This window comes from Hemicordylus capensis, chromosome 2, assembly GCF_027244095.1.
Source record: "Hemicordylus capensis ecotype Gifberg chromosome 2, rHemCap1.1.pri, whole genome shotgun sequence".
Lineage (NCBI taxonomy): Eukaryota > Metazoa > Chordata > Lepidosauria > Squamata > Cordylidae > Hemicordylus > Hemicordylus capensis.
Window position 1 is genome coordinate 133,154,821 of NC_069658.1, and position 22,723 is coordinate 133,177,543.

General features: G+C 42.8%; 1 protein-coding gene and 1 non-coding gene across 9 annotated transcripts; both read right to left on the reverse strand.

Annotated features, from left to right (window-relative positions):
* On the reverse strand, positions 1-17,720 carry INIP (INTS3 and NABP interacting protein). 8 transcript variants are annotated; one of them, XM_053292516.1, is made up of 6 exons: positions 17,614-17,720; positions 16,586-16,667; positions 4,890-4,992; positions 2,876-2,935; positions 2,361-2,451; positions 1-293 (listed from the first exon to the last, which is right to left on the reverse strand). In XM_053292516.1, the coding sequence occupies exons 2-6, from the start codon at positions 16,608-16,610 to the stop codon at positions 198-200; spliced, it is 375 nt and encodes a 124-aa protein (XP_053148491.1). In that variant the 5' UTR covers positions 16,611-16,667; positions 17,614-17,720; the 3' UTR covers positions 1-197. The 8 variants fall into 8 exon arrangements, with proteins under 8 accessions (XP_053148491.1, XP_053148494.1, XP_053148492.1 ...); XM_053292519.1 differs by lacking the exon at positions 17,614-17,720 and adding an exon at positions 17,415-17,593; XM_053292517.1 differs by lacking the exon at positions 17,614-17,720 and adding an exon at positions 17,411-17,593.
* Positions 17,721-18,287: 567 nt separating this feature from the next.
* Positions 18,288-18,415, reverse strand: LOC128348443 (U6atac minor spliceosomal RNA). Its single transcript, XR_008318162.1, has one exon. It is a non-coding gene; the product is annotated as a U6atac minor spliceosomal RNA (small nuclear RNA).
* Between the last annotated feature and the right edge of the window lie 4,308 nt (positions 18,416-22,723).

A 22,723-nucleotide genomic window follows, 5' to 3' on the forward strand; every position in this document is an offset into this window, starting at 1 on the left:
TGAACTTACTTAGAAAAGTTTAATGTAGCCTAAAAACAAATGCCTGTGTCAAAAAGGAAAGTCATTACAATGAGCAAGTAAACCCCTCCCTCCAGCTGAGAGTCCTCTGCTATTTCCACACGTCACCTACTGAAGACTTGGAAAGCAACCGCAGCAGTCCTGGATGGACATGGAAGCGCTTCATTCCAATTATTCTCTCATTCTAAATCAAGCCGTGGCAACACCGGAAGAATAAGATTTCCAAAGGCCGAGTCTTGGGTTATAAAGTATCCTGAAGAATGTGCGTGTGCGTGCTGGATGAGAAAAAAGAAATACCCATTTGAAAAAGGCAAACATTTCAAGCCACAGAAGACAGCCTGCTCTCTGCCAGCCAGCTAACCACAACCATCACTACTGCCCAGGTTCAGAGGTAGTTTTTATTCACATGTCAAAGGTTGTAATCCTGCAAACAGTTAGGCAGCTTAAATCTCATCGAGCTCTATGGCAGGGGTTCTCAAAAGGTGGGATCCCAGATGTTGGAGGACTAGAACCCCCTTCTTCCCCTGTCATAAGGGCCTTTGGCCATTGTGGCTGGGGAAGACGGGAGTTGCAACCAAACAACATCTGGGGACCCAAATTTGAGAACCCCTGCTCTATGAGACCCAAGCAAACTAACTGTGTGCAGAGTGGCAGCCAACATCTTGTCAAGAGTCAGGTTCTGGAATGCAAATACAAAAGGAAACCGGCTGTGCTTTCCCCAAGGAGGATTTCTCCATCAACATATGGGGGTTTCTCTTTTAGGTTGTCTCTGCTGCTTGGACTCCAGCATGACAGGATGAAGAGGAGAGGTTTTGGAGGTACACATACGTCTCAAATGAAAAATGATGTGGCAGAGGATAACCAGGCGCAGATAGTACTCCTGATCCAGCACAACTATTTCTCCAGGCCAAAGTATCCAGCCATGCATCAATCTGGCACTGGGGCTTTGACTGACTGGCAGTGTAGTGCTGCTCCCATGGACTGGTGCAACGTCAGTGTTACATCGAATGACATATTTGCAGACTGCAAATATGATACACGCAATGATATCCTGACAATGCTAGCCTTCTATTTGCAAATAACTGAAGTGCAACCGTGACAGAGAGGTTTTGAACATGGGATTGCAGCACATTTCCGTCAATGGGAGCCAGCAAGGTGCAACAGGTGGAGGATTGGACTTGAATCCGAGGGATCTAGGGTGAAAAAAACCCCATCAGTCATGGACTCACTGGACAGCCTTGGATAGTGGACAGTGCTCCTGTACCTTTAATAATGCACAGAAGCAAGGGATTTCAGCGGGTGCAGCTTGTTGTGCAGAGGAAAGAAAAGTTGCATCAGCTGACATTCTTTCTTCGGTGTACCCATTAAAGAGCCAGGCCCTCTTTCCTATCTCGCTACTATACTTGGGCAACTCACTCTGCCTCGATTCTTCATCTATAAAACAGGAATCCTAGGAAACTACTTCAGGAGGATATAAACAACTCATTTAAAGCACAGTTTAACGTTAAACATGTTATATTCGTGATTAGTAATATATTTTCCTTTCTCCATCTGTCTGTGCCCCTATTTCCGGAATATAACTGGATTAGTCCCTTCCTCTCCTATGTTTGTGTCCACGTCACCCTTTGCAAATTCCTCCCAAGTTAACATAGTAGTACATAAGCAATTCAGCTTAGAACAAATCTTTGGACACGGGCACTAAAGCTGCTTACTACATCTCAAGCCGCTTGCTATAGCTCCCTCTCACATAACACTAGAACCAGGGGTCATCCCATGAAATTGATTGCCAGGAAATTTAGGACCAACAAACAGAAGTACTTTTTCACACAACGCATAATCAACTTGTGGAATTCTCTGCCACAAGATGTGGTGACAGCCAACAACCTGGGTGGCTTTAAGAGGGGTTTGGATAACTTCATGGAGGAGAGGTCTATCATCGGCTACTAGTTGAAGGGCTATAGGCCACCTCCAGACTCAGAGGCAGGATGCCTCTGAGTACCAGTTGCAGGGGAGTAACAGCAGGGGAGAGGGCATGCCCTCAACTCCTGCCTGTAGGCTTCCAGTGGCATCTGGTGGGCCACTGTGTGAAACAGGATGCTGGACTAGATGGGCCTTGGGCCTGATCCAGCAGGGCTGTTCTTATGTTCTTAAGATACTATCAGAATATCAAACTACATTATCACTGTGCAATTCCTAAGCTTTTGTGAAGGCTATTAGAAATGTGTTCCCCACACAGGCAAAGGAGGTCTTAGGAGCCATTGCTTCTAAGGTACCAAAACACAAGGCCCCCATGAAACTTGCAACGCAGTCCATTTGGGTCTGATTTGACCAGGACAACTTACCTGTAAGGCAGCCTTTTGCTGTGCTGCTATGTGCTGTTGTTCAGCATGATCCCGAAAATCTTTGTTAAGGGAAGATCTAGCTAGAGAGATGCTGCAAGCAACAAGAAAATAAACATGTAATACAAGTGCAACCAAGGTAAGCACCACTACAGGATGAGGCAGAGGTGTGTCATGGCCGGGGTGGGTATTGCAGAGTCAAGAAGTTCCATGATGGTATTGGTTTTAAATACAAGACTTGAGATTTTGGGAAGCTTGACATGCAAGATGGCGTACAAGCACCAGATGAACAATTCTGCTCAGAAACACTCACTCCAGCAATGGCAGGTTAGGTCAAAGAGAAAGGAAGCCCATGCCCCAGTGGAAATCAAAAAGAAAGTCAACTGGAAGACATGCAGTAGAAGGACACTAGGGCCCCCCCAGCACATTTCTCTCTCTTTCTTTCTCTCTCTCGCTCTCTCACCAGGGCCACCCAGTGACTTGCCTAAGTGATACCTGAATAAAACAACGGCACTAACCAGGGGTCCATAGTCTTCATGATGGGGAGTTCATATGTTTGGTAGAGTGGCTGCAGAACTCTGTATGCAGGAAAAGAGTTTGCCATTGAGATCGAGCTCAGACACGGTCTCTTTTTAGCCAACATGCTGACAACTTACAGTACATTAAAAGTGACTACTGAGTAATAAATCAAGTTCTAGGCTAAACATGTGAGGGGGAAAAAAGAAATTTTAAATTGTAGTTAAAATTTACCTCAGAAGCCCTTTAATCCCCATCCCCCACTCCAGCCCTAGTGACAACGTAAATCTCAGCTCAACATACAATCTATGATGGGTTTCAGCACTCTGAAGAGAAATGGCAGGAAGCAAAGCAGAAGACTGTTCTATTCTGCCACTTCCTTTGAACTCTTGGGAAAATGCCCTGAAATTATTGGTTGGGTATTCTCTGGAAGCTAAGAGAACAAATGGATGTAGTAACACAGAATTCTCAATTGACTGAATAGTCTCATCCTATATCCACATACCTAAGTTTTCCATCCTACAGATACTCCTATTCATTGCTGAATCTACAGCCCATACTTGACTATGACATATAAATAGATATGAAAGAGAGAGAAGCCCTCCTCAGACATTACAATTCTGGGTACAGAGCACTGTGATAGAGAGGAAATGGACACACACACTGGCTAGCCACTCAACCAGCCAATGTATTCCTTAGCCACGGGCCCCTGGGCATGCATAGGAACATAGGAAGCTGCCATATACTGAGTCAGACTATTGGTCTATCTCGCTCAGTATTGTCTTCACAGACTGGCAGCGGCTTCTCCAAGGATGCAGGCAGGAATCTCTCTCAGCCCTATCTTGGAGATGCTGCCAGGAAGGGAACTTGGAACCTAGATTCTTGTCCCTGCGCAGCTCCATCCCCTGAGGGGATAATCGCCTGAGGGGATAATCTTACAGTGCTCAAACTTCTCGTCTCCCATTCATATGCAACCAGGGCAGACCCTGCATTGCTAAGGGGACAAGTCATGCTTGCTACCACCAGATTAGCTCTCTAGGTACAAACATACCTAGCGGCTCTGAACCCAGTAATGCTTCATCCATGCAATTTAGAACCCTGGAATGCTCAGCATTCTAGATTGCACGGACGAAGCCTCCCCAGCAGGCAGGCTCCAATTCCCCTTTTAACTAGTTGCACTGTATCCAGAAGTAAAATGCCAGAAATGAGCTACTGAAAGGGAAGGAGCTGTGTGTCCAGTTCTCAGATAAATAAATATTACTTTGATGTAGGTTAGATCAACAAGCAATCATAATTTTCAGTTCTGCCAATTGGGTTTCCAACTAGATAGAAAAGTAATACTGCAAGAAAGAACAAACATTATGATCATTTTTGAAATGAATGACCCCGCCTTCTTTTAAAAGATTTTGATATGTTCATGTTCCAAAAGGATAGCCATGCTAGCCTCTTGAAACAAGGACTCTTTGTGGTTGTTACTGCAAGAAACTCATATAGCTATCCTTTTGGACTTTGTCCCTATGGAAAGCATCAGATTTAGCTGCAAAGAGGGATAATGTGATGGCTTTTATGGGGTCTAGACTGGCACCACTGAGGTTGCTTTACTATATGTTGGCAATGTGCTTTCACCTCTCGTTTTCTGCAGGGGGGTGTCTTTAAGTTTTTAAAAGCAAACTATTCTTTTATTGAATTTTAATTACTATTTTATGATGGATTTTAAATTATAAGCCACCTTTGGAAACATATTATAGCTGAAAAGCAAGATAAATACATAGTACATAGACATAAGTACATCTAAGTTTTTCCCCCTATAGAGAAAGGAGTCACAAACCCAGGATGAATATTGGCTGTCCCTGTTAAGGTGGTTATTTAGAACAAATCTGTGCACAACTCTTGTGGGGCAATAATATGTATCTCTAATTGGCATAAGAACCAATATTTGACTTTTAGGCTTTTCTCTTTGATCAGACAGCACGGCTGAAATAAAAAACAGGCCTCTGAATACACAGTACACAGTACCTGGCTCCAGGGTGATTTGTGGAAGACTGGTTTTGCATCAGTAGTTTTCTCTTCTCCTTGTCTAGCTCAGCCAAGATTGCAACTCTGTTTTTATTCTGAAAGCCTGGCAAGAATAAGAATGTAAATGGCAGTGACGTGCACTTTTTCTTTGAGCCGTTCCATAACCGCTTTGGCTTAAAGCTCCTCCAAAGTGCATTATGATGAATATCAATGATGAATATATTAATCTTCAAAGCCAACAAGCACCATCTTTGGTCTATTAATAACTTCCTTTCCTCCTCTCCTTATTTTTAACATAAAATAGCTTCCTAGCAAGATCATAATACTATTAAAGTCCATAATTTTGAGTTAGGTTGCTCTTGGATGTCAGTTTCAGAGATACAAGCAGGCTTCTGCACACAAAAATATTGTTTTCTTCACTAGAGACACCAAGGCATAGATGCCTGCATTATAAATATTTTAAACATCTGTGATCAGAATGTTTTGTAAAAGATGTGAACCTTAGTTTATTCCAGCAAATTTGGCTATAAAGTGGGCTCTAACTATAGGTCATAAATAAAATCTCTTTTCATGTGCTTATGCTATTCACAGGGCTTGTTAGAATCTCGAAAATCACCAGATTTTTAAAAAAAGAGGATTCTAGCCCTGAGGATTGCAGAGAGGTTTGATAATATACTTGGAAACAACACACATATAAAAGTATTGGAATTAGAGACAAAAGTTGTAAGAAGTCCAAAATATTTGTAGAAAAATAATAATTTTCATTATTTCCAAGTTCATATTTCAAGATTTTTCCAAAGCCTGTTTCCAGCTCCCACACACTTGTGCTTCACAAGAAATAAGCACAAAACATCTACATTTATGAAAAAGACACTCAAGACAGATTAATTATGCAATGTATTATGCAAATTATACCAATCACATGCAGCTGAAATATACAACTTTGCTATGGTCTTCCAACACATAATGTATTTCTGCCGAGCTCTCAGAATTGAACTGTTTCCCTCCAGCTCATCATCTAAGGAATTCAATTGTAATTTTGTTTGAATGAGCAATACAACAGCATCACTCTGTACAGAATTTACCCTGCAGTACTCTGATGGATTTTTCAATAAAGTCTTGGGTGGGGGAGGGGCTGTTCTGAGGGCTTCTAAAAACCAAAGACTGGACATACACATCACCCAACTGTCTTAAAGATTACACTTCATTCACATTTTTTAAAAAGACAGTTTCAAAGCCAACACTCCTAAGGAAGTTTGTACACCCTTATTGTCTAATGTGTAGTTAGTAAAAGGTTGCATATTGTCTCATTAGAAGTGCAGAAGTAGTGAAAGACTGGGCTTACCAGCAAATACTGAGTTAACAAAGCTGCCAATTAGGGGAAAAAAGAGTTTGAAAATTACTCAAGACAAACAAACAAAAGCCTCGAAGCTTCAGATGTCAATACTGATGCACTTCGATATACAGTAAATCTGACTGCCATAGGTCACGCTATGAAGCTATCCGGTTCAATGTACTTCTGGAGAAAGGAACCCTTGCTCCTCTCTCTGCAGACTAATTGCCATTGTGATACTACAATCTTATGGACCCAGGAAACAGTCCAGCAGTCAACTATGAGGATTGTTGTTGAAAAGCATATAAATACTCTAAATAATATTAATGGCTGACACCCTGAATAAATTATTCAAGGCAAGTCCTATTGAAATTAAGTAGTCCTTTACAGTACTTACAGCAGCTCCTCTGGAGTAATTTAGTCTGGATGTCAGCCAATAATAATACCAAGCCAATGTACAGATCAATGGGAGTGCCCTTCTCACAGGGAGATGGTGTTATGGAATTGCACAAAAAGCCCATGAGAGGAGCACCGCCAAGGGTGCTTTGAGCCACTAAGGTCCGGTGACAGAGGCACTCTTACTGCAACAAAAATGCTCACAAAAACAAAACTAAGAAGCAGCCAGATAATTTCCCGAAATATATACTTTAAAAGAAGAGTCCTACAGGGAAGAGGCAGAGAGAGAGGAAGGAAAGGGGGAAACCCTACAATCTGCACCTCTTCCTCCCGCACTGAGATTTCTTGCCCCACGTACTCCCCAAGGTGTAAGGCACTGGCAAGGTTCCTCTGTGCCCAGCAGCTTGCTTTGGGCTGTGGGGAGAAATGCAGCCGGCGATGCTTTTTCCTTTCTGTTCAAGCCTACTGGAGACTAGGATGATCCCCCTCAGAAGCAAGGGTCAGCAGAGATCAGCAGAGCACCACTCCTCAAATGACTGCAGGGGCTCATCTTGGGCTGAGTGGAAGGAAGCATATACTTCCCAGAGGCGGGAGGCTATCAAATGCCAGGAAGGGCTTGCCCCCTGCCCCTATTTTTCAGGAAGGCAGGACAGGGTCTCTACTGATTGTCTACAGTCCAGACTAAGGCTAAGGAAGACAGAGAGTTATATAGATTACAAGGAAGTGATTTAAAAAATAGTCAAAGTCAGCAGTTGCATAGTAAGCTGCACTATACCAAGTCAGACTATTGGTCCGTCTAGCTCAGTATTGTCTACGCAGACTGGCCGCAGCTTCTCCAAGGTTGAAGGCAGGAGTCTCTCAGCCCTATCTGGAGATGCCAGGGAGGGAACCTGTAACCTTCTGCATGCAACCATGCAGGTGCTCTTCCCAGAGCAGCCCCATCCCCTCAGGGGAATATCTTACAGTGGTCACATGTAGTCTCCCATTCAAATGCAAACCAGGGCAAACCCTGTTTAGCAAAGGGGACAATTCATGCTTGCTACCACAAGACCAGCTCTGCTAAGGCAGTCTGTCCACATTTATTGTCTTAAGTTATAGCGATGATATTTTGCATATTGTGCTATTAGAAATGATGAAGCCCAACTAGGCCACCGAATTTCTGCCCTCAGTCATCCACACCTCATGCAGACTATATTCAGAGGGGCTACTCTCACAATCAGCCAAAATCGGGCTAGGAGAGCCTAGCCTGATTTTGGCTGATCGTGTAAACCACTGAGCTCACAGGCGAGCCCCGTGGCTTACAAGCGGCTAGCCTGCTTTTTTAGCCCTTCCCTTAGCCCGGGTTTGTGAGCGAGCACTCTGCAAACCTGGGCTTTCTGATCATGAGTAGCTGTGGCCCCTGAGCTCCCCAGCACGGCTCCCAAGCTCGGCCCATGAGCTCCCCAGCCCCTGCCGGCTCTGTCATGCCCATCAATCTGTCAATCTGGCTGCCCAGGGCTCCCGCCGGGATTGTGTGCGGGGAGAGCAGGCTTAGCCCGCTCTCCCCACAAAAGCAGGTCTCACTGATCGTGAGACCCGCCTCAGAGACTGAATACAGATAAGAGGGGCCTGAAGCAAAATGGTACAGTATAAACACAGCCTCCAAGACTGAGTCACCTGGAACAGGAGCCCTGGAGTGCTGTTCAGGTCTTGAGAGGAAGGAGAATACACGGAGACTCACAGCATGCATCCCCCAACCTAATCCCCTACGTCCGAACACGTATGCTAAGCTGTTAGCAGGCCAATATTCTCATTCTCTCTCCGCTCCATTCTCCTATGGTTCTTTTCAACCGACACCAAAACAATCAGTTTCAACTGCACAGACTTAATCAATAGATTCATACAGCCTGCTCAAATTCAGATTTCTTTAGATTCTTTTATTTTTTCTTCCCTGGAGCAGGAATGGGTGCTTTATGTGGAAAATTGCACAGCTGAAATAGGGCAGCAATAGAATGTCTCCATTCCCACTCTCCGAACATAAGGTAGTAGAGAAGACTGGAGCTTCCCATCTCTAGACAATGACTGGAGTTAAAACATTTTCTTACTTCTACATAGCCTCAATATCTTGAAAACCCTGGAAGCTCAAAGGACCATTTGAAAAAGTGTAGGTGCGCAAATTTGTGTCTACTTCTGCATAGCTAAGACGTCTACTGAGTATGTAAAAACACATCCCTATTTTGGGGTGTCTCCATTACACATCTAAACTGATAGGACTCAATCACCCAAGTCTGCACTATCAATAGAAATAATTCCTACGCAACATGTAAACAATTACTGCACCACTTATAACCACCTCATTATGCCCAACAATCACAATCAGCAGACCGATTCTTTATCACTTTCTTATAACAATTTACCACATATTCAGTAACAATTGAGCAAAATTCATGTTACTCATTAGATTTTCCTTGAATTATGAATATTTTACTTACCTCTCATAATTGTGATCACAGAGAGAGAAGAATCTAATCCTTTTCATGGTTTATAAATATAGCCTCCTTGGGGGAATATGCCTACATAGACGAATGAATGCCCTCAAGTTTAAGGCTATGGATTAAGATCAGCGATTTAAATGCTAAATACAACTGTGTCTGAAGCCCTCTTCTCTTCCCCTTCCTGACAGAACTACCTTCAGTGAATAGCAGCAGCCTTCTAAAAATTATTGCAACTTCAAGTTAGGCTAATTTAATGGGGAAAAAAACATAATCTCTTTAAGGGATGGTATAGAAACAACAAGGCACTTACAAAATAACTGTTCTCTTTCTAGATACTTCCCAGTGACAAAGATTGTCTATAGTTTGGTGTCCATAAGCAAAAAGCACATGGCACAAAACTGCTTGCGAGGAGGTGGGCAGGTAAAGGCTCCACTCTTACAAGACATCCTCCCCTCCATTTTGAAAATTAGCTTCAACCCTAAGCAAGATGGTTGCAGAGATCAAAAGTCAGATTCCCTGAGAGTCAGCCTCCACTGTGGGGCCAAAATAGTCTAGCCAAGCAATCTGAATTTGTGAACAGCCTGGGAAAGCAGAGCACACAGCAGAAGTCCTTGAATTCTTAATGTGGCTAAATCTCAATTTAAGGCAGGTGGAGGCGGGAGAGGGGGGATCTAGGTGACCAAACATCTGTCCCAGCAGAACAGTAAACTGCACCCTCAAATGCAATCAGAGCAACTCTGGAGTCACTTAATTAGATTTGGGGTACTAGAGCCCTTTTGTTCTGTCACACCTTCAAGAACACCTTGCCCATGCAGTTTGCCCAACACCTCAATACAATTCCAAATTTTCTTCAACAAGCCTTTTTCTCACCTTGGAAATCCCTTTTATTCTAAACTTTTCCTGCCTTTGAATTGTAATTTGTATTTTTAAAATGCTATAAATAAGTGTTGCTCCCAAGACCCCTTTGCTAGAGATGTGAGATCATGGAAGCAAGGCCCGTCCACTATTGCCCCGAACCTTTGCCCAACCAAGTTCCTATGCTGACACCCAATGCCTGCCCCTTGCAACATACAAAGCCAGAAGTTGTGTCTTCTCCCCTGGGCAAACTCATGGAATCACCAAGCTAAATCACTAAGTCGAATTGCTTAAAGGCAAACCAAGACCTGGAATATTCTGCACAAGACTGCCCTAGGACAGGAGCAAGCAAACTTGGCCCTCCAGCTGTTGTTGATACATTGTGGCTGGGGATGATGGGAACTGTAGTTCAACAACAGCTGGAGAGTCATGTTTGCCTGCCTCTGCCCTAGGTCCTTGAGTTAAATCACTAAGCCTGGGCCATTCCATCTGTGGACTTGCTATAACCTTCTTGGAACCCTGGTACTATGTTGACTAGCAGTTGGCATGTGGAATGCCTTAGTCTCTGGGATTCAGCATCAGTCTGGCATAAACCACACCTTTGCCTCTTGCATTGGTAGTCACCTTTGTGGGGAGGAACCCTGAAGAGGTCCACCTTGTGTGTCACTCTCAAGACAGCAGACTTTAGGAAAGTTATTAAGATGCAATATTTTCTCTCTCCTCCTTCCTCTCCTTTACTGCCAAACTTTCCACTTTTACTGCCAATCAAGACACTCCATGAGCTTCTCCCTCAGAGCTACCTTCACTCTTGCAGCCTCAGATACCTGGTTCTTACATTGCACAAAATAAGTTTTACTTTCTAAAAAGCCCTTGTTTTGAATTTTTTTTTTTGCCTCTCTGGGCTATCCTAGGGAGATGCTATGCTCCCTGGACCTGATCTGTGGCTATTCAAGTCGCTGAGAGCTGCCTGCTTCCCCAACAAGCAGAGCTGACTGCAGTATGGAAATGCTTCCTCTAGCATTCTGTGTAATTTACTTTAGCTTCAAGGTATATATTTCCTGCCCCAGTTGGGGTATACTCGTGGGTCAAATGGGCCATAACCCAAAATTTGGCTTGAAATAAGGCAAATCTGTAACATGTATACAGGACATGGATTACAGCAAATGCTGTAACATTACCCACAATTCTTCTTTCCAGAGAGAAGCTACATATTTTGAAACATTACATGGTAGGACTGTTCAACTTCAGAATGCAGGTGTGGAAGGGTACATGCTGGAATGCTCCCCCATATAAAAGCTGTTTATGGAAGTTTTCCTACCATGTAATGTTACCATGCCAGAAAGAATGCTAGGTCAGAACCCTCTCCACACAGAATAATTTTGCCATACAGGGAGTTTTGTTTCTCATACAGAAAGTGTAACATGAATCTCCCAGCTACATTCTGAAATGGTACATTAGCTATCATGTCTTCAGATGATAGGCCTCCTGGGCCCAAAGAAATTGGGAAACAGGTATTAATTGGATAAGGAGAACCTTGTTATAAATATTTTGCTTGATCCAGAGATTATTTGTTGGGATAGTTACCACTGGTTAAGAACCAAGAGCAGTAGCACTCTTCTATTTATTAGCCAAGGCAAAACTGTTAATTGCTGGAAGCAAAAAACCACACACCATCATTAGATCTCTGATTAATGGGGACGTAGTAAATTTAATGAAATGACCATAGGTCACCACATTTCAACAGTCATTAAGAATTCCAGATGGAATAAAACAACAAGAAGAGGTGTTACATTTTTTTGGTGAGGTTACAGATATTTAAAACCAACAAAAGCTCAGCATTATGAAAGATATGTGGAAGGAAGGCATCTATATTTTATATAAAATACATATGCACACATACATATACATTTTTAAAAATTAAAATATTTATACCCTTTTTCCCTGTGTGAAAACATTCAAGGTGACTTACAAAAACAAAATTTAGAAACAGTGGATCTATAGTAAGAAAACAGAACAAACAAAAAAACAGAAAGTAAACACACTGATAATAAATATCACCACATGAAATATTAATTACTTCCAAAGGCTTTCCTGAAAAGTCAAGCCAAAAGTCAAGTACTGACCACATGCTGGAAAGCCAACAGCAAAGAGCATTCACACAACCTAGATGAGGGGCAGGCTACCTTGGCACTCCGACTGTTGTTGAACTACCACTCCCATCATCTCCAGCCCCAACTGTAGTTGGACAACAGCTATAGTGTCAAGGTACCTACCCCTACAACAGAGTTGTAGTTCAACAACAGCTGGAGCGTCAAGATTATGTGTCCCGAACTAAGCACTGCAGTCAAGAAGGCCTCTCTCCCTCGTCACGATCTACCTTGCAGGGACCCTTTGCATAATGGGTCTCTTGTTATAAAGTACCTAGCACAGGGCTGCACAACCCAACCCTCCAGCTGTTGCGGGACTATAATGCCCATCATACCTTATTGGTGACTATGGCTGGGGATGATGGGAGTTGTAGTCCAACAACAGCTGGAGGGTGGAAATTGTGCAGTGTTGGCTAGTATTTCTCTGTCTCATAGAATTCAAGATGAAACTAATTAGAACTGAGTCTGACCTTGCTTGTATAGCTCCTCCCAGGGTTCTGAATCTTGGGTGGCAAGAGTATAAAAGAACCTCAAAAGCTGCCTTATATATTAATGTTTATCAGATCTCGATCTCTCTCTCTCTCTGCAGTATATTTTTACATTTCAATTTAAAAAATATTTTAAAAATACAGTAGACTTCTACTGAAATGGTCTCCTCAATGAATGACTCACTTGATGCAAAAAAACTACTCAGCAGTCCCCTCCTTGGTTTTCAAACACACTTTGAAGGCTTTGTGGTTCCTTTAATGATTTTCTGGACCACTGGCTTCTCTCCTTTAGTGTATCTTCCATTTCCTCTCCCTCTTAGTAAAAAGTATTTAATTGTACTTTTATGTTATTTTATTGCATTATGAAGACCACCAAGTGTGCTGATTGCATTTTGTTATTTCCTCCAAAGTGCTGCAAGCACCAACTGGCAGTGCTATATAAATATAAGTTGTTCTGGTATGAACTAATCTGCCTATTTCCCTTTCACGATAAATTTAATTGATAATTACCATCCTGGATAATTGAGAAAGCCAAAGAATACCAAAAGGAAGTCAAAATGTGCTTTATTGACTACAGAAAAGTCTTCGATTGTGTCGACCATGTCAAGTTGTGGAATATCCTTAGGAAAATGGGCATCCCAGAACATCTCATTGTTCTCATGAGAAACCACTACACAAGACAGGAAGCATAGTCCAGACGAAAGAAGGAGAAACAGACTGGTTCCAGATCGGCAAAGGAGTAAGACAAGGCTGTCTACTTTTTGCTTATTTATTCAACTTATATGCTGAACATATATTGAGGGAAGCTGGATTGGAAGATGAGCGTGGTTTTAAAATTGGAGGAAGAAACATCAATAACCTGTGCTACGCTGATGACACCACTCTGATAGGGATCTGCACGGAACCAGGCGGGGGTGGTTCGATGGGGGTGCGGGTGCTGCTTTAAGGGTGGGGGAGGGTGCACTTACCCCGCCGGTGCTCCTTTTCCCCAAAGTTAATCAGGGCAGCAGCATACCTCCCTGCCGCCCCATTGCCCCTGTTGAGGGGATACAATCGGAAGTATCTGATGTGCCTGCGTGCACTGGCATGGGCACACGCATGCTGCGCCGCCACACACGTGCCCACAGGACGCACACGATGTGCATGGACCTGTGCTGGTGCGCACAGGCGCATCAGATACTTCTGTTGTATCCGGACAATGGGGCGGCAGGGAGATATGCTGCCACCCTGATTAACATTGGAAAAAAGGAGCACCAGCCGGGGAAGAGTGGAGGGAGGGGTACGTGCACCCTCCCCCGCTCTTAAAGCAGCACCCCCCACCATCAAACTGGTGGAACTGGCCACCTTTTGAACTGGTTCAGAGGCCCATAAAGGGCTTCCGAACCGGTTCCATGCACATCCCTACACGCTGATAGCTGAGAACGTGGATGATCTGCAAGCTCTAGTAATGAAAGTCAAGGAGCACAGTGTTGATCGAGCATTAACAGTAAAGGATCCAGCAGTCAAGAAATACGCCATAGACTAGCACTTAGTAAGGTTGCAATGAAGGCTTTGGAAAGGATATTTAGATACCGTGACGTGTCTATACCTACAATGATTAGAATCATTCAGACAATGGTTTTTCTCATGACACTCAATGGATGCGAAAGCTGGACTTTGAAGAAGCAAGACTGACAAAGTATTGACGCTTTTGAACTTTGGTGCTGGAAAAGACTTTTGAAGATACTATGGACAGCCAGGAAAAAAACCAAATTGATCACAGAACAAATCAATCCAGAATTTTCACTCAAGGCACAGATGACCAGGCTCAAACTCTCATACTTGGGACACATTATGCGCAAACCCAGCTCCCCTGAGAAGTCCATAATGCTGGGGAAGTTGAAGGAAAAAGAAGAAGAGGATGATCAGGAGCAAGGTTAGTCCCCTTGTGGATTGACTCAATTACAACAGCAATGAATGCACCGCTGAGAGACCTTAAAGGCCAAGTTGAAGACAGATCATCCTGGAGAGAATCTATCTATATGGTTGCTAAGAGTCGACACCAACTTGACGGCACTTATGCAATCAATTTCACAAGTTAGCCCACTTCAGCCTTAAAAGTTCACACATCCACCATCTTGAATTGGGGTGGACGACATCATCACAAACTATGCTATGGAGCCATCTCTGTGTGTCTCTAACCTGTAGCAAATTTGGTTCAAATCGGTTAGGTGGTTCACAATTTCATCCCTTTGTGCCTCAAATGTTCATTTCCCCACCATCTTGAATCAGGGAGGATGACATCAAACACTACACTGTTGAGGTGTCTCTATGTACCCCTACAACTGTATGAAATTCTAGATTGCATCATCACAAACTACACTGATGAAGTGTCCTTATGTGTTACTCACTACAACTACACCAAATTGGTTAGTTTCAAATTGGTTAGATGGTCCCCAATTTAGCACACTTGAGCCTCAAATGTTCATTCATCCACCATCTTGAATCGGGGTGGATGGCACTGAGGTGTCCCTATAACTACCAAATTTGGTTCCTATATGGTCCAGGCATTGTGAAGTTGATAGTGGGCACACACAGAATGCCAAGTGATCTCATAAGCTTACGTTCCTTAAGGAAAGAGGCTAAACAAGTTGTTCTAGAAAGAACTAATCTGCCTACTTTCCTTTCATTATTCCTTTAACTGGATTAAATTTGGTCCAAATCGGTTAGGCAGTTCACAAATAGCCCACTTGCACCTCAAACGTTCATTTGATTGCCATCTTGAACTGGGGTAGATAGCAGCATCACCAACTACATCCTTGAGCTGTCCCTATGCATCCCTGCAGCTGTAGCAAATTTGATTCAAATAGGTTAGATGGTCCCCAGGTTAGCCCACTTATACCTCAAACATTTACTCATCCTCCATCTTGACCTGGGGCGGTTGACATCGTCACAAACTATGCCATTGAGGTATCTCTATGCGTCCCTACAACTGTGCCCAATTTGATTCATATTGGCCCAGGCATTGTGAAGTTGATGAGGGAGGAGGAGGAGGGACACACAGACAGGCACACACATAAGATGTTGCCATATACTGAGTCAGACCATAGGTCCATATAACTCAGTATTGTCTACACAGACTGGCAGCGGCTTTGCCAAGGTTGCAGGCAGAAATCCCTCTCAGCCCGAAGGATGGGCTCCGATTATGGTGGAAAACCTAGATGCTCTTCCCAGAGTGGCTCCATCCCCTAAGAGGATATCTTACAGTGCTCACACTTCTAGTCTCCCCTTCATATGCAACCAGGGCGGACTCTGATTAGCTAAGGGGACAAGTCATGCTGCCACAAGACCAGCTCTTTTCCACACACGGAATGCCAGGTTATCTCATAAGCTTACTGGAAAGTAGGCTAAAAATATTATTTTATTATTATAATTATGTTCCACAAAATGATCCTTTGTGACACGCACAGCTGCAGTGAATTTCCAAATCCATGGATGCTGGAAACCACCTGGAGACCACATAGGTAATACTGTGATTCCACATTATTAAAATAATTTTTTTTAGAGTCACAAGAAAACGACTGTCCATCTACCTCTTGTCAAGTATTATTAATTACAGTATATGTAGCAACAAACAGACCGTTGCTGTGGACCAGGTGAGATAACCATGAATAAGCCTTTAGACACACCTCTCTTTCTGGATCAAGACAACAGCCTCTTCCTGGGCCCCTTTACTTCAGTAACAGTTCAACTGAACTAGAGCTGCTTGTTACAATGTTTACATTTGATTTCAAAGCTTCTAGACCTCAAGGTTAAATGGTGCTAAAAAGTTTGGAAACAGATGACTGCAAATTTCCTAGTGCATATGAAGGAACGAAAAATTTCTGGAGATAATATACACATTATTTGTCTATCTTATTATTACACAGAAGTTTTTACAGACCTTTTCCTTGACTGTGAAATGAAATACAGTAAAAATGGTTGTACCTACACAAATGCAAGCAAAATCCAATAAAACAGTTACCTTGTCCAGGTGGGTTTGAAGCCATCTTCCTTTTTTTAGCCTTAATTTTTTCAGCAGCAGCTAGAACTTGTTATATGAAGAGCTATACAAATGAACATAAATTTACATGTGAAACTCTAAAGCTCATAATGACTCATTAATATCTTGTTTCAACAACCTCCAGATTTTGAAGCTTGCCAAAATATTTTTAAATTCCAGATATAGCTGTGTTAATCTCTTACAGTAAACACATCTTAAAGGTTAACAGATCTATTGTGGCATAAATCTTTATGGATTAGAGCCCACCACTTCAGTGTTGTTTTCAAATCAGCCAACCAGGGCAAAAATGGACCAGTCAGATCTGGGCTTCCATTTATCCTGGCTGAGCTCGTCACCCCTCTGCTCAGAAAAGAAAATAGTTTATGAGCTACACTTATGAAGGCATAATTAAGCTCAGTTGGTTTTCTTGATTCATAAATGGTGTGCCAGTCGGACTGCAAATCTTCCAGGAAGACAAATAACAAAAAGCAATGTTGTATTATGGTTCACTGTTTTCCACGCAAGCAGCTTTGCACCTTTTAGTGTCAGTCCTGCCAGAGGAAAAGTTGGCAACCCTACTTTGGGGGACAGCTCTCAAGCTAATCAAAGCTGAGGAGGAGGGTGGGGGGAAAGAGATGGCCCTTGCCAAGGATTTCTGTGGAATACAGACGCTTGCATTGATTTTGTAACCAAAACGAAGTTTATCTTGGAAACAAAACATTCGGTTCCATTGTTCACTTTTAACTGCTACAGCTTGTGCTCTTAAATCTGAAGAAACCTGGGTGTGTGTGAAGTAAATGGTGGTACCTGCCCCTTTCAAAATACCGGGCAGGTATCAAAAATAGGGGCAAGTGACAGATGGTTGACCATCCCAGCTCATGGTCCTCCTTCCCGTGAGTGGGCTGCTCTCTGGGCTCTGCCCCTTCCCCTCCCCGCGGCGACTGTACGGAGTGACTCCCCCGCCTCCCCTGCTAAGAGCTCCCCAGTCCAGCCTCGGCGCACTCACTCACCCTCCCGTTGCGTCACAGGCGCGACAAAAGAGGTCCGTCCCCCTTCCCAGCCACCCTAGCAGCGCCTCAAAAGACCATAGACTGATAATCGTCTAGACTGACCCACCACCTTGTTTCCGGGATGACGTGAAATTTTCCACTGGATTTTCCTTGGAGGTCCCCAAGTGGAGGGATGTCTGCGAACAAGCCAATGGAGCACCAGGCTTCTGTATGCTACTACGTGCTGGGCTTGGGCCTGGGCTGGGAAGAGGGGCTCGGGGAGGCAATAACTAGATTAGCCTTTGCTGCAACCGGAGAAGTGTCTTGTGCGCGGGATTTATTGGCTGGAATCTCAAATCAACCATGACTGGGGCGTTTAACAGCTTCCACGACAGCATTGTAAATCTCTATTTCAACAGCCCAGAGATCAGTCTATACTTTATTTCTTTCTTTCTTTATAAAATATTTATACCCCGCCCCTCCAGTGCACTACTGCTCGGGGCGGCTCACAACAATAAGATAGACACAGGTACAATAAAAGTAATAAAATTAACTTTTTTTTAAAAAAGTCCGATTAAAAAACCACAGTTATTAGGTTCAAATTAAAACTGAAAACTACAAGAAGCTAAAGAACCTACCAGATATAACAAAATAATAATGGTGCATTTATAAGCCTCCTTAAAAAGGTGTGTTTTAATAAAACTTGGTTAGATGCCGCGAAGCAAGTGGCAATGCCTTAACCATATGCATGTTGTAAAGGCCTCTAGGACCGCTTCCATCCTTATCAAGGGGAGTGCTGACCGCCTCTCCTTTTTTCATACATGTTTATTAAAGGAATGCTGTCTTTAGAAGGCAGGAGGTGGGATGAAAAGTTGATCACAGAGATGCCAGGAGGCGGGGGATAAACCTTTTTCTTGCAGGCTCTCTTTCCCATCAAAATAAATAATGGCACCTGTTTTCCCACCCACAGCTGCTGGAAGAGAACAGTGGGCCTCCGGTGCTTGGGGAAGGAGCAGAAAGAAGGGTCAGAGGCTCACCGACCTAATGTTGGAAGCTTGATCTAAAGGCCTTTGGAGTTTGGGGTTCCACTCCCCCCCCCCGCTGCAAGTTAAGCATCATTTTTTAACACGTAAGCTCCTGAAGGCACAAACCACACCACCCAGGACAGACTAAAGAGGATTTGGGGGGGGCCCAGGGGGTGTGGAGGGAGTCCCTGGACTTCAGCCCCAAGTCGAGGGGTAAGAGTGCCTCTGAGAAGGGTGGTGGTTTTGATAATAAATATGGCCCTCTGGGAAAAGGTAATCATCCAGCCCTCCCCTACCAACCATCCCTGCTATATAATCAACTTTACAACTGACACCGCCTCTCACCTGTATTTTCCTTTAAAAAAAACCCACAGGGTGATGTAAAAGCCGGAATGGCATGGGCCAGAATGACCCCTTAAAAATCAAACTGGATCTTCAAGACAGCAGGGTGTTTTAGAGACATTTGGAAACAATATTTTAGAATGGAGAGCTTCACAATATTATATATTTATCAATCCCTCGACACAGCCCAGAACAGCCCATTTTATGAATAATTTCATGGCCAAAAAGGGTGTGTGTGTGATAAGCAACAAACAACAGTTTGGGAATAAAACCCATGCATTAGAAAAACATTATTAACCCATCCCCATCCAAAACCAGAACGGAATGGAACGGGCTAGAACAAGCCCTTAAAAAACCAACTGGATGCAAAAAAAAAAAAAAAAAAAAGCAGGATGTAATGTTTTAGAACTTAAATTTGTCCAACATTATACTTTTATAAAAACCCTTCAATGGCAGGAATGGCCTGGAATGGTTCATGGACCTAACAGGCAAGAATAGCCACTTGAAAATCAAACTGGATTATGGGGCTGTTTTGAAACAAAACGCATAGAAGAGACTAATGGAACTCCATGTAACATGAAGTCTGAGGGAGTACAATTGCTGGAGGTGGCAGATTGTACTGAATAAAAGTCCCCCTATGGACTTATGGAACACTAATACTGGAACCGGTGCAGATGCCATTTTTAAAATATTCATTTCAATGTTTTTTTTATTTTGAAGTAAAAAAATAAAACACATCGAAGGCCAAAAGCCTTAATGAGACATGGTTACAATTGCCTTATAATCTCAACAGAAAGATGCAAAGAAAAGCCTATTCCTATACAGCATTCATTTGAACATCCTGTGCTGCAATCATGTTAAAAACCATGCACAGAAAGTTCTAATCTTTTACAACAACCCAAACTTCTTGCTGAACATGTTCATACAGTCTGTTCCAAAGTCTAAGGAGAGTTGCCAGCAATTTATTGAATCTTTTCCCAGTTGTCAGTGCAGATGTCATTGCCATTATCAATCTTCTTGCGAACCGCACTTGTAAATAGCAAGCATAGACCAAGTGAGGATGGTGGGTGGCAGAGAGTGAATGGGCAGTGTGTCCATCACCATCTGGGAGAAAACAAAATACAAAAGGTGTGAGTTGATGGCCCTGCAACAGCCAGACTAACCCAAGAAGATATAGCAGAAGACCACATACGACAAAGTGCTTTTTCAGAGTGAGTCCCATACAATCCTCTTAGCCCCACCATCTGGGTGCTTTCCAGACTAGCTGCTCATTAGCAGCAAAATGCCTCCATTCGGGCAAGTCGCATTCGGGCCGTCTCGCAGCAACTAACAACCCCAAAAATCAGCATCTTTTTCACGCCGGATATACGACGTCCTTGCTCTATATCGCAGTGATTAAATTCGCAACAAGGCACTGGAAATGTGAATGGCACCCTGCTGTCCGCATAGGGACTGCAGTATCACGACACAGGAAGTGTGGAAGCACACTTCCGAGATCTGTCCTGACCCCGTTGTAGGGTCTTGTCTGGAAAGCACCCTGGTGGGAGTTGTCTGACCCACCCAGCTCTGTAGAGCAGGCATTACATCCTCTCCCAAATATGGCTGCAGGTTCCTTCTCTCTGCTAAATCAACAAGCCATACCTCTCCAGTTTTCTCTTGTTTGTGCCCCAAGGTCGAAATCCAGGGCTCCCCACCCGTCCTCCAGCTGCTGCCATGTTCTGATGCTGCATCTCACTCACCACTATTGCGTCTGCCAATTCATCCTTAGAGTATGGAAGTCCCAGCGTGTCACTGCCACTCTTGTGCGCAGCCTGGCAAGCCGCAGAAATGGCATGGAGGAAATCAATTTTCTGCTCACTGTTGTCCATGAAACTCTGGAAGTTGCAAGAGTCAGGCTGTTCGTAAAAGGAGAACATTTCTGTTCCTTTCCACAAGGTGTTCTGAATGAGGAACTGTACTGATGTAAGTTTTATCCTTCTTTGCACAGAAATGCACCCATACCCAGCTGCGATTGACAGTTGATTGAAGAGTGACAGTTGGCCACTCTGTATGGTGCTTAGTATGAAGTTTTGAGAGACACGCGTATTGTATGCAGACATAACGCTAAACCACAGTTTAGTGTTGCATGCATAAACTGACCTGAGGACATCCAAGCCTTGAGCTTTCAGCACTCTCCATCTCTTCTCCTCCTCACATGGGGGGAAGGGATTGAAATCTTCTCTTAATTTATAAACAAGCCACCACTTCCTCTTGTGTCCAAACTTGTGAAATTATGGTTTATTCTAGCCACAGTTAGTTAACAAACCAAGATTTGAAAATATGGTTTAATCATGGTTTCAGATATGGCTTGTGAACTATTAGAAAAAATTACAATTTCCTGAATTTGGATGTTAACAGAAAACTGCAGTTTATTCTAAACCTAAAGTGGAAGCATTAAATCTCCTCTTGTACATAAAGGAGGGAAGAGTGAACAAACTTGTCTCAGCTCTGTTTGTGCACGTAATACAAAACTATGGTTTAGTGAGATGTCTGTGCATGGCCATGTCAAAATATTAATATCCCTTGAAGATATGCATTGCATTAAAGTACTGAGGAATCATGAATTTGGAATATAGTTTCTCAAGATACTTGCAGAAAAAGGGAGGAGTTGTTTTTATTAAAGGACTATGGTTCTAAATTAAAATTTCTAAGGCACCTTAGAAACTATGCATACATTTATTTATTGGCCAACATTTGATTTATAATAATTTGATTTAGCTAGGGTATGTGCTTCGAATCTGGGCAACATACCTTTATTTCAAGTGAATACTTTTAAATACAAAAACCAAGGTCGTAATTCATATGCTGAGCTTCTCAACTTGGGTGCTGGTCCCTCCCACCCAGAAGCCTATAAGGTTGGCATCTGTTACCAGAAATGTGAGGCAAAGGGATCTTGGCCATCTGGCTCTTTGCTGGGGTCTTGTCAGAGTTTGTTGTTTAGTTTTCCATTTATTGTGTCCGTTTATTGTTCAGTTAGTTTCATTGAGTACTTTCCTTTCAGAACTGGAATAGTGGGATATAAATATAATAATAATGGAGTCTCTGCCCAAGTTTTGTATTTATTTTTGTTCTATTTAAAACAAAAAGCACCATTTCAGTTTCTGTAAATAGGTACTTACATAGCTGACCATAAAGTCAAATGTATGTTGCTTTAAAACAAACATATGACAATATGATCCTCTAGCAGAGGATAGATGAGATATAGAGCATAGATTATCCTCTAGCAGAGTCCCAAAATTAGCTCAGAAAGCTGCAGCTTCTTCAGAAAATGTTCCCACTCCCCCCAGCCCAAATCAAACTCACAGTCCTTTGTGTCATGTCAAAAAAAACAAACCAAAAAACAGCATCAAAAGCAGCATCTCCATGCTGCCCTGTATATTTAACCAATGAAAAATATTTGGTTTAAAATGAGACTTCGGGGAATGTTCTAGTTCTTTTAGTATATATGCACTTTTATCTACTTGTAAAACACAAATTAGTCCTTCTATGATATGCATCATTATATACTTTTTATTCCTTTTATGTAGCAGATTTTAAAATTCCATTATCTATTTTAGCTAGCCGCCTTACTATTTTAATTAGATGTTCCATGCTTTCTTTTAGTCTCTCTCTATATTTTAGCTACTTGGTTCGCACTCTGTAGTCTATTTAAAATATTTTCTATTTTTTAGATCCTCCTCTCTTTAGTTTTCATTAGAATACCAATCTCAATCTCAGTGATACAT